Source organism: Pelmatolapia mariae, linkage group LG3_W, assembly GCF_036321145.2.
Source record: "Pelmatolapia mariae isolate MD_Pm_ZW linkage group LG3_W, Pm_UMD_F_2, whole genome shotgun sequence".
Classification (NCBI taxonomy): Eukaryota; Metazoa; Chordata; class Actinopteri; order Cichliformes; family Cichlidae; genus Pelmatolapia; species Pelmatolapia mariae.
In genome coordinates, this window is record NC_086229.1 from 91,134,310 (window position 1) to 91,146,583 (window position 12,274).

Sequence of the window (12,274 nt, forward strand, 5' to 3'; positions counted from 1 at the left end):
GCACATTTTCAGAAGATCCACTGAAGCACTCCTTGTTGGCATTTTACATTTGTCTCTTGTGTTTGACTTTATTTTTTTTTCCCCTTTGTACTGTATAACAGTTACAGAGTTGCAAAGTAAAATACTCTTTTGAAAATTGTCTTTATATGTTGTGGTATTTATTGCCAAAACAGTGTTTTGTATGTTGACAAAGTCTCATTCCAAAAAAAAAAAAAGCACAATTATACTACGATCCACTTTCATAATACACGTAAAAACATAATTACATTTCAGTAAAGCACCTTACTGCAGAGTATAGCAAGTCTGAAACAGCTGAGTTCAAATGCAACCATTACTGATAAAATAAGTGTAGAAAAACTGATTACAGAGCAGTGGAAACTATTACCAGATAAAAAGCACAATCTCTAGTATAAGCACATATATAGTAATGTTGCTTGTTTGATAAATGTACACCTTCATTTTGTTTCTAAGACATTCAGATAGTTTGTGTTAACCTTCAGAAAACAATGGTGCAATCCAAAGAGATTTTTTTTTTTTAAAAACGGACATAATCTGTGTAGACTTACCTCTAGATCTGATTACATATATGAACCCTTTTGTATAAAGACAAAAAAAGAGACAAAAGCTGCACATTTTTGTGGCCACAGCTACCAAAATTGTTCAAATGACAGTACAAAAACATGCTTAACATGTTCCAAAAATAATCACCACACCGGATACCTTTATCAAAGTACCCATGCTGTCTGTCTTCTTAAAACATTCGCTGGAGAATCTGTCTCCACCATCAATATGTTGACAGTGACCTAAATGTTTAGTCACAGATGCTGGACATGAGTTTCACAGGGCATGAAATCTGATCACCTACATTATGGGTTTTGTAATTTATCAGACAAACTATATGACTGGGCAAGGCATCAGACTGAATACCATAAAGTCATTGCTGGTATTTTAAGAAGTGTGTCCACAGTGAGCAGTGCTGCTACATTCGGTCTCCTCTGCCTACTTCCTTTTTTGCCTTACAATAAAGAAGTTTTAGTCCTGATGGCCACAGGGGAAGATACAATTGGTCTTTGGAAAAATGAAAGAAACTTTAAGTCGGGTGTCCTGACACAAACCCAGCTTGGCTTCCACTGTTAAAAATGGAAATAAGACGGTCCTCATCTGCAGACATCAACTCATCGAAGTCTTCGAGCATTTGGTTGTTATTGGGTCTGCTGTCTGTCATGATTTCGTTCTGGAGCAGATGCACAATGCTGTTGGGGTAATTCATCCAAGTGCTTCCTGGGTTGCTGGCAGGGTCAGAAGTGTTCTGAGATGCTGCACTAGTCTGGGCAGCGGTAGAGGAGCCCGAAGGGCCAGTCGGCTGACATGAAGGATGATTTACACCAACAAGCTGGGGGTTCAGAAGATCCTCCAAGTCATCCATGTTGAGGCTGTCCAGGTTGACTGGGACCTGGCCTTCAGTGAAGCTAGGGAAATCTGGGATATCGTCATCCACAAGTGGTGGCTCCGCCCGGAACTGAGTGCTCTGGAGGGCAAAGGAGTTGCTTGTCTGTGAAGAGGCCAAGTTTACTTGAGAAGCTGAGGGCTCCTGCTGGGTGATAGTCGAGGAAATGTTGGGGAAGAATTCATGAAGATCTGACAGGTTGACTGTTGAGTAGTCCTGATTGGAAGTGGAAGTGATGGTAGAGGAGACGGTGGCCGGTGATGGGTTCATTGAAAAGCTAGACACTGGGTTTGCTTTTGGTTGGGAGCCCAGGGCTGTCATCTTCCACTGGTTGGTAGGAGCTGCTGACATGTTGGAGGCTTCTACCTTTGTCTGCTCTGAAAATAGCTGGCCTGGTTGGAAGTATTGGGGATGTGATTTTGCCCCAATGGGACCAGTGGGCACCACAGCTGCTGCAAACACAAACAAGTGATTTGAGAACTCACTGCAGAAAATCCTTCTCACATATTTCACATACACAAAGTTCACCGCTAATGACTCAACTGCTTTAAGACAGGAAGACGAGGAGATTGAAACTAACATCAATCCAAATTACTGTTTTATTATTTAGAGTATTATTTATTATAAGCAGACATTAACTATCATCAAATTACATTTGCCAAGCATGACAATTTTTGAATGAATCCATTTGTTAGTTGGTGTAAAAGATATCAGGAAGTAAAGTAAAATGTCTTCAAATGAGTTCAAATAAGGAAGGAACATCTGCAACAGACTCACCAGCTTGTGGGTTCAGTAATGGAGGCTTGGCTGTCAGCTTTCTCCTTGATGGGTTTAGGTGCTGTCTATCTTGTGGAGTGGTCACTGAAATGTCAGAAGACGTCTTTATAATACCGTGCTTAACAACAGTGTAACCATTATCCAATTATACTATGCTCAGCTGACAGAAAAAAACATCTTATTAACGTACCACTAGACAGCAAGGGTCCTAGCTTCAGGTTCTGGAACATGTCTCCAGTCCGCTTTCTCTTCTCACTCAGCCTGTATTCATCTGCAAGGGTGGAAATGATAAAGAAGTTTAAATTTGAGAAAAGATACACATACTCAGCACATTTTCTGCATATAATATATTTTACCTGGATCTGATGGCAGGTACTGGAAGTCCATTGGCTCACTGACTTCTCGATCAGAGGGTCGCCGGAGCTGCATCTTGACTCTCACTGGCTCAGTGAGGTTAGTGTCACGGTAGGGCGGTGTGCGAAACACAATGGCCACCTGCCTGTGGACATCAGCCTGGGAGAAAGTGCCCTTCCCCTCCCAGGAGTCTTGGAAGAAACGCACCTCGATGTCCTCTGCAGGGAAACAGAAAATGGCAAATGTAACAACATACTGCAGCTGGTGTATAACTCAAAAAGAAATAAGATAATCGGGCACTAACTCGCCAGCTTCGTTGCAAAAGCAGCTCTGATGTTTTTGATTAACAGAGAAAAGACCCCGGGGGTGTTACATCACATTTGCTGCTACGCAACACTCAAGTTTAACAACAACTTAGAAGGCTCGCAGCCAGCTTCAGTTGTTAAACTTCAACCAAAAGGGTTTAATGTTCAAAGCAGATATGTGACAGCTCCGCTCGTTGTGAAAGTAGCTGTGTGACAGGCTCCCAGAGACAGCAGGACCAAGAGATGAAGTAGTACAAAATTCAGCCTTCTCACAATCTTTTTTCGCAATGATGCAATTTGTATCCAGTTTAAGATGTATCAAATGGTACTCAGGGGAGCATCCACATCCAAAATACAAAGCATATATGCGTGCCATGATCAAACAGCAGCAGATAAGTGAGGGAAGAAAAAAAAAAGGCTTTTATAATGAGCATAAAGTGATCACTTTAAAAGAAACTGTTGTACAGAAACTTGAGAAAATAGAATTCTATTTTCAAAGGTAGTATGTGTAAACAGCAACAGTTACAGCTTCTCATTAAGTTCTTAGAAAACTGGAAAAGAATGAGAAGAAGAAGAAAGCTTTTACTCAGTACAAAAACAGATTAGGTGACTGCTTTGCATTGTGTTACACAAAGCAGCTACCGTGAGATGCAATGAAATCCCACATGTGGAACAAAGGCACAGTCTGAACCCAGAGGTTTCTGAAATGCATACGTGATGCTTCAGTCAACTTTTTTTTTTTTTTTAATTTCCATCATCACCTCCAGCAGTTTCCTAGCAGCTAACATTAGCACTCCTTTGGAGTCATCTTTGTGTCCACCTAAATCAAGTCCTTGTCACTACTTTTCTCTCATTGCTGCTGAGACCTGCTGCCTGTTGCAGCTGAAAACAACCTCAGTGAGTTCAAAGTTTGCAGACAGGAAAACCAATACACAATAAAATAATTCCTCTGATCATTTTTGGAAACTTTATTCTAGTGGGGAGGTAGAGCATACAGCCCGATCCGGCGGGGAGGTGTGGGAAGCCAGATCAAGCGCCCCCCTTCCGGCTCTCCTCTCTGCTCTCTCCTATCTTGTCTCTTTTGTCTTACTTCTCTCTATCCCCTTTTCTATCCCTTTGAAGAAGTGAGGCTCCATAAATGCTAAAGAGGTAAGTATTATTTCTCAGTTGCAGTGAATAGATAGGAGAAAATAAACTGATGAAAACTAAACAGAAGAAAGAATAAGAGAAATAACAATTTAACATAAACCGGTGACACACTCCGGGGCCTGATCAACCCTGGCAGGGCCTCCTTGGATGAGGGTGTCTAGTGATAATGGCCGAAACACCTGATGAATCCAAGGTCCACTACTGACAATGTGTCCCAAATCTTAATATGATAACCTAGATCAGATCTCTAATCCCCCCAAAAATGTCAGATTAGCTTGGGTAAAAGACCAAAAGTTGAGGCACACAACGATGTGTGCTGCTGGTAAAGTTTCTGGGCTGCCTTTCCTCATAACAGCCATCCCTCAAGATTCTCGCCATTTAACGCAATCAGGGACTACAACATCTAGTCCTTTTACTGAATTAGCAAGTTACACCTTTCCCATTTAAGACAGTCGTTTGATGAATTATTAAAGTGTAAGTGTAGTGTATTATAGTGCAATATCTTGATTAATGTAGCTTTAAAGTCTATTAATGGGAAGCATTGACTAGCAAACAGAATGATCTGGTTCCAAAGAATTCATAAAACATGGGATTTCCAGCACTACATGCTATATTACAATATTAAATCAATCAATAAATAACATAACAACGGCTGGTAGAGTTGCTGGTGTTACTTTCATTATGAGAAAAGTGCTTCATCAATCGACTTTCAAGACTGAGCCGTTATTTATCTTTCCTTGTCTACAGTTAGCCCAGACAAATTTCAGTTTTCCATATCTGTCTGACATTAGCCAGCATAAATTAGCAGTCAGTGTGCACTCATTCAAGAATATTCTCATTGACTGTACAATGGGCAGTGTTGAGACTGTGCTGTCTAACGTCTATAAGCTTAATGTTCACTACATGTTTACTTAGAATATCTAAGTCACAGCATGCCAAAGAAGACGTAGGAGTAACACACATGGTCAAAGAGACTAGTAAATCTTTTTATTACAGGTGACCTGTATTATAATGTTCAAACAATTTCTTTGTTTATTGCTTGAGGCTTCGAGCATAGACATATCAGTATTGGCATATTTGACCTACGTATGTTCATTAAGTGGCAGCTTTGTTGGCTCTGGCATCAGCTAGCAGCCCATTCTGTATCTGAACAACAACAAAAATTATATCACTGTGTAAACTCACTGCTCTGGACAAACACAATTGTGTTATTCCTTAGTTGTTTCTCTGAAGTGGAATCTGTCAGATAATTTGGCAACAGTGGTAGAAGTAAAACTTCCAGATAAAAAAGCTTTTTTAAACACTATTTTAGGGAAAAGAGGGTAAAGCTGATTTAGTTAATCTGGAAAGAACAGATTTTTTCCCTGTGACCAGTCGATTGGTTAAGAAATACAGAAAATTTTATTTGAATAAGATATCCTGAGGTTGACTCTAAGAAGACACGGTCTTGCTCTACTTGAGGTTGGCTAACCACGTATGTCCAGTAAAAAAGTGGACTTGCTGTAACTTAAAGGGGAAATGAGCACTGAAAGCCTCAGTACGTCTCTCTAACACGTGTTTGTAAGTTGCATTATGATATAGGACAGGTCAGTTTAGTGTGTAATGCCAGGAAGTCTGCCTTTTTTAAAACTTTTTTAATATATCCATTACATACATAATTAGCACATCTGCTGTTTTGAAGAAGGAAACTAAGCCATGACAGTTGCTGTAGAAAATGGAAACCGAGTCACCTCATATAGTATACTTTATTAAGTGAGTCACGCTTCTATTTTGAGACCACTTGCTTCTAACTTCTTCTCTTCTCACACAATCTTCTGTGGGTGTAAAGGACTTACACTGTTTCCGCTCTACATGTATTTCAAGTTTTACATCTGCTTACTCAGTCCTGAGAGTTCTATTTATGGATTATTCAGTGTGAAAGTATAGGTTTGGTTGTGCTGTGTGCCGCTGTGCTCTTTCGGTATCTGTACAGTAACACTGTACCTTTTTGCACTTTGTCACACAGCAGAAAGATTTCATCCCCTCCTTTGCAGCTTCCAGAGTTGCGGTTGACTCTGCAGATCTTTAGCTCTGCTGTGTTTGGAGCCCCTGCAAGACAGAACAAAAGCCTTTATGTGCCGATGAACACGATAGTAGTGCAACACTTAAATATCACACAAATGCTAAATGCACAGTGAGGCCCGCTCTGGCTGGCACTTCGATACTTGGGTGGCTAACGTCTCCGTTTCATTTGGCTTACTTTGTCTACTTTTTTTGTTTGTTTGTTTTTTTAAACACAGACAATTGACATTTTTCGAAAGTGAAATTAAACTTTAATTTTTCAGCTTTTGTTTTTTTTTTTACCCACAGATTTTACACACAGATGTATGTATTTGATCCCAGAGTGAGTCTGTGGTGATGTCTATTTCTTGTAAATACCTTCAAACTGAGAGGAAACATTAATTTGCAAAGAGGAACAGAGAATCACTGAGGGCATGGAATGCTGCAGGACATTTGGAAGTTTTATAGTCGTGATTATACGTGTGAACGTGCTGGTACAGAGAGCTCAGACTGATACTCGTCTCTCTACAGGGTACAATACTTACTATAAGCACCTCTTACTTTATATTATTAACATATAAGAAATATGTATATCAGCTAATTTGGTGCATATGCATTTCTGTTCACGTGTGCTGTGTTCAACTCACTGTTGTCATAGATGGGCTGTGATACCACAGGCTCCAGAGGATAGAGCTCCCCTGTAGAGACAGTGATGGAGGCCTGGAAGCAAAGCCGGACTGAATTTAGGTCAAACTCTTCCTCCCACACCTTAGCCTCAGGAACTGTATCCAAGAAAGAGAAGGAAAAGGGCGTGGTACGCAACACACAATAAAACATTCAAGCAAACCACTGCATCCTGTCATACTACTTTTCAGCACACAGCCACCACCCGCTATGGTCTCAGTAACAAACATGAAGTAGAATTTGCTTAGTGTTGTTGATAAGAGTTGACCATACAGAAGTTAACGCATAACTGTTGTATGAGAAGAAGTCAGTAATCCAAATTAAGTATATGATTACAATTATCCTCCAAAATGATGTTATCATATCCTTTGCCAAACATATGCCAATCACTGAAATCTGTGGTGGAGACTCATCTCTAACTATGGCCACTTACTGTTAAAGGGGTTATTGTTTGTCTGCAGTCTACAAGTGATGGCCTCATTTACATCCTTCTTCTTCACACATTGTATACCCAGGTTCTGAAAACTGAAAGGACAAAAAACAAAACAACTTTTTATACATCTAGCAACACAGTTCATGCAATGATCTTTTGACCCAGTTTACTTTTTCGCTTAACGAACTAATAGGCATTGCACTGCTACTTCCTGAAGTATTTGCTCTTCTTGACTTCTACCCCATATCTTCCTTTATACTGGCTGTACAAATGACTGTGTTTGAACTGCTTGTGTCCAGTGCCTGCATTATAACCTAACCTGGTCCTTTTATAGAGTAAAAAGAAGTAATGACCATTTAGTATATTAAGTCATTATTATCATTATTATTATCATTATTATTATTATTATTATTATTATTGTTAGTCACAGTCAAATATAGTTTAACAATTAAAAAAAGTTGTTCCTAGCATACAGATGTTTTATGCACTTTTCTGGGTTATTTAACATGATGTTTTATGGATTTAGGGAGACTGTAATTAGAAATAACAGTGTAACGGTTTCCCTTTTATAACTCGTGTGGTGATCTAGAGCAATGATCAGGATATAAATTGTTCAGTGTGAAAAACAATTGCCTAACATAAGCGAGTGCAATTGCTCATGTTGAATCACAGTGTACACATCTGTCTGCAGTACAAAATGATTTGTTTGACTTTTGTCACTGTTTCAATGAAGACAGAAAAAAACTGTCATGTCTTGCCAGGTATATGGGTTCAGTAGGTTTCAACATATCTTATCAGTGAGTATTTCCACTTCAGAACCAAATTGGGAATGATTTGGGGGTTTTTCCAACTTGTGGAAAAAATACAGAGGAAAAGTTAACTCTTTTGTGAAGTATTCTGTTAATTTTCTGCTCATCTAGACACCCAGCATGAAGCTGGCGAAGAGTTTTACCAAAGTGACAGTACACACGTCATTTTCCAAAACCGATCAAGGGCTAATCTAGGTCAGTCACTGCAAAACTCCACTGCATTAGCCTGAAACTGTAGTTTTCCTCGAGACACCGTAGCGCTCTGTATTGCTGTTTTTCCTTTAGGTTTCTCTGAAGTGTCTGATTTTATCTTTACATACAAACTAGTCCTACCTGTGTATTCGTCTCTCCTGCAGGTCAGCCTCATAGTAGCCGTGTTTGCAGTCTTTTCCAACCAGCTCGTGAGGATGAGGCTTGTAGGGTGCGTTCTTTGTCACCAATGAGATGCGAACACGCAGGGGGCCGTTGTAGTTGTGCACCTGTCCATAAAAAACGGAGTTTTAGTGACAGAAGGTTCAGCCATAAGGGCACTTGAGATGAGGTGAGGACTGCTCTAGCCCGCAGCATTGTCTACAGCTTAAACCAACTCACTGCATGCAACTTGCAGAGAAGAATTACAGGTTCTGATACACAAACGTTCGTCTGATGACTTACTGGTGGTGCTGTTTATTTTAAGGTCTATGACTAAGTTGTTTGCAATGCTTCACCCCATTAATTCAAGTTAACGAACTGGACATCTCAACTATGTTTGTAGTACTGATGCCTTCTAGGGCATTTTTAATATAAGTTATCTGCACTAACTGCCCGTCCGACAGGTCCATTCTTCAGTTTGGGTTTATGACTTTGTACTAACAGATGCACCTTGCAAACCAAGCTTGTTAGTGTTAGCTGATAACATCACTCCATTTTTTCATAGTCCAGAATTAATTTTGCCGATATTGTAGGAAAAATGTTTTCTTCTGGAAATTACGTTTTCAATTGAAATGATCAACACAATATAACAAAAAAGATGTATATATATATACACACACACACACACACACACACATATATATATATATCTTTTTGTTTGTTTTTTACATGAAATGAGGGAAAGCAGAGAATTTCTACCTACAAGCAGCTGTTTCTTATGCACACGTGTACATTCTGTTGTGATTTAACTAAACTTCTAACGTCTGATTCTCCTTATCACAGAAAAGGATAGTATTTTTGAATAATATTGGATTTCTTTCTTGCTACATCCATCACACATACACAGTCTGTGTTCCTAACATTCAACAGGAAAAACAGATGTTTCAGCTGGAGAAAGCATTTTTTCAGCACTGACCTTCTCCACCATAAATGCACAGTTGACGTACATGAGTCACTACGGAAACAGTTGCTGTGGTTGCATGCACCCGTTTTACCTAAATCTTCACCAATGTGTATATTATCTGTAATGTAAATGATATTTAATGAATCGTTGCTAAAACGCATCAGTAAGTTGTGCCAACTCACCTTGATTGCTGGGTGCGTCTTAGTGGTGTCATTGCTTTTTTCTCCGGGAATGCTGCCAGCAGACCGTCCCTCACACTTGTACCTAAATCTCATCCCCCTTTGCTTTGGCTGCTCGATAATCTCTATGTAGGGAGCTGTTGAGGAAAGCAAAGGCATTGTGTCATTGTGAAATACTGCTTTACTTGTGTCAGTGTGTCAACACAGACACAGCCTCATCGATCGTCACTACACCCGAGGGTAGAAATGTTTACTCATGAAATAACTGCAGAGAACATCAGTAACTCTTTTTAAAAAGGAAAGTGCGCTTACCCTGGTTGAGCGGGGTAAGGCTCCATCCATATCCAGCTGTGGTGAACAGAAACAAGAAAGGAATTTAACCAACTTATTGAGAAAAACTGCAGGTTTTCCATCTACGACTTACACGAGGAAGCACGCAGTGGTGGTGGAGATGACAAAAATAATAGAAAACAGATTTGTTGCATATTTGTGGTTTAGTCAGAGTTTGTCATTTGTGGTGAGGTCAGGGTGGAATTCTACAGGAGAGTGCAGCGTCCAACGGGGTCGAAGGACGCCGAGATACAAGGGCCTCCCAGCTAAATATAATCTCTGGTTGTCATAAACCACTTGCCTGCAAAGCTACCGAGAAGGAGACGAAGTGCAGAAAAAGGCAAACAATGACAGGCAGGGCTTTTAATATTGGTGTCAGGTTACCAGCTTTGTTGCTGGCAGCCTTTAGTGCAGGGTGCACTCCAGTTTCAGGCAATAAGTAAGGTGTGACACTGGGTGAGTCGATCAAAGCTCCACCCATCAGCAGGCAGGAAAGGTTCAGTTCAAAAGCTTGAGTAGAGTCCTTTCCATGCTGTAACATGTTTGCTTTCTAGCCTTAGCTCAAAGACATTATTCTTGCTTTTTAAGTTCTGATCATACCTAAAATGCCAGAATAATACTGAGTGAAGAGGCTGTGTAAAGCCCCAAAGTCAAGACTAAAAATAACAAACAAACAAAAGTTGTTTTTAAAAAAAAAAAAAAAAAGGATGACATGAGTTTGTAATGACTGCATTTTGACCACTTATGTGAAAGACAGTCTTTTCTACTTACTGAGTCTGGATGATGTGAAAGTGAAAGCACATACCCACAATGACCGAAAGATCATTAATGACTGAATTAAGAGCATCACAGCTGAAGCCTTCGATACTGTTGCTAGAATCACTTTCATTTTTACTGACCGAACAAAGGGACATACTTTTATGATGCTCAGTCAGATGTTGGCTGTTTATCGTGCCAATATCGACAACCAAGACAGAGATAAATGACACTTATCAACAAACATAATCTATTTTAAGGTTTATAATATTTGCATAAAGTGTGGCTGCACTCTAAACATAGGAAGTCAACAGAACTCCGTTATAAAATCTCATTTGTTTATGGTTTAGCCTAAAGGCAAAGGTATATATGGAATAAAATAGAAACGGGGGCGGCTGTGAATCTTCACAGTATCTGCATACACGTGTTCTCCTTAACACAGAACTTATTACCACAATTTCCTACCGGAACCGTTTTTGTCAATTAAAACCGGAGTGGGCGGTTGCTAGACGCGTCGCCCAATTAAATACGAGACTTTTTTATTGAAAAGAACGTTATACAGTGGTTTTAACCAGGCCGAATTTAAAATACACTATTCACTGTGACTGACAAGCTTTTGAGAGCGTGATTCACAAAGAATATTTCCACTTACAAACAGAAAAACATTAAATGGCGAGAGTTCTTAACGAAGTTTCAGTGGCTAGAAGGAAATCTCTCAAGTGGACAAACCCCACAGGCCTCTTGGCAGCGCGAGACTTGTTTGGTTCGCTCCGCTCGTGCCAGTTGAGTTGTCCACACGCTGAGAAATTCATTCAGTTAAACATCAAGTTTTTCTCGGCTATCTCACATGTATGCGATAAACCAAAGTTAAGTCAAACTTCTGTCTGTATGTTAGCTAAGTATCCGGGAACAGACTCCTCCTGTTGGCGCAAAACCCAATGATAGCGGGGCTTTCCCTTGTGCGCAAAACAACTCCCTGTACAGTTTCGCCTCCCGTGTCTGAGATGAGTAAATAAAAGCAGCTCCACTTACGGTCCATGGCTGCGTCCAAGTCCAGCTCACGCTCCTCGATATCCCCCGCTGTTTCTCAATAATTTGTATCTTATTTTAAGCCAAAAAAGAGCAGGAAACACGGCACTACAGACTCCACGAAGTTCTTGACAGAGCCGCTCTGTCGCCTCCTTCGCTCCACCTACGTCTGTGTACGAGAGTGTACAGTTAGTAAAGCCGCAGGGATAGTTACGTTCATGCTCACGGGTTTTCCGGTAAGTAAAATCTATTTGGGGAGCGATGTGCTGCAACTTTCTGTTTGTTTTTTGTGCAAACACACCTCTCGCCAAGTTGCAGCAACTGCACGGTACGTGCTTTATTCTCTTCATTGCGATGTCTTTTTCTCACACAGTAGGCATTGTTTTTGTGCCACGTTTATTACAAATGCAGAATCTGAAATTGGATAACCTTTCGCTGATAACACCTTTTATTTACTACTTAGGCAGCTACAAGCTTTATCCCCAAATGTTAAATTAATTAATCGAATTTGTAGTGAACTAAAAAAAATCAAAACATGGCAGATTTTTTTTGGGTAATTTCCAAGATAACGGAAATAGGTGTGAACAGAACAATAGCTTGGTTTATTTTTTATTTTTTAAAGCATATATTACTGCCTTTACCAAGTCTCCAAAATTAACAAAAGTTT

General features: G+C 40.0%; 1 protein-coding gene across 2 annotated transcripts; it reads right to left on the reverse strand.

Annotated features, from left to right (window-relative positions):
- Nucleotides 1–174: 174 nt before the first annotated feature.
- rela (v-rel avian reticuloendotheliosis viral oncogene homolog A) lies at nt 175–11,781 on the reverse strand. Of its 2 annotated transcripts, none has more exons than XM_063470266.1 (11): nt 11,611–11,781; nt 9,805–9,840; nt 9,496–9,629; nt 8,332–8,477; nt 7,190–7,281; nt 6,720–6,854; nt 6,016–6,120; nt 2,581–2,796; nt 2,415–2,495; nt 2,225–2,308; nt 175–1,896 (listed from the first exon to the last, which is right to left on the reverse strand). In XM_063470266.1, exons 1-11 carry the CDS (start codon nt 11,615–11,617, stop codon nt 1,091–1,093), a joined length of 1,842 nt encoding a protein of 613 aa, XP_063326336.1. In that variant the 5' UTR covers nt 11,618–11,781; the 3' UTR covers nt 175–1,090. The 2 variants fall into 2 exon arrangements, with proteins under 2 accessions (XP_063326336.1, XP_063326335.1); XM_063470265.1 differs by having other exon boundaries at nt 177–1,899.
- Between the last annotated feature and the right edge of the window lie 493 nt (nt 11,782–12,274).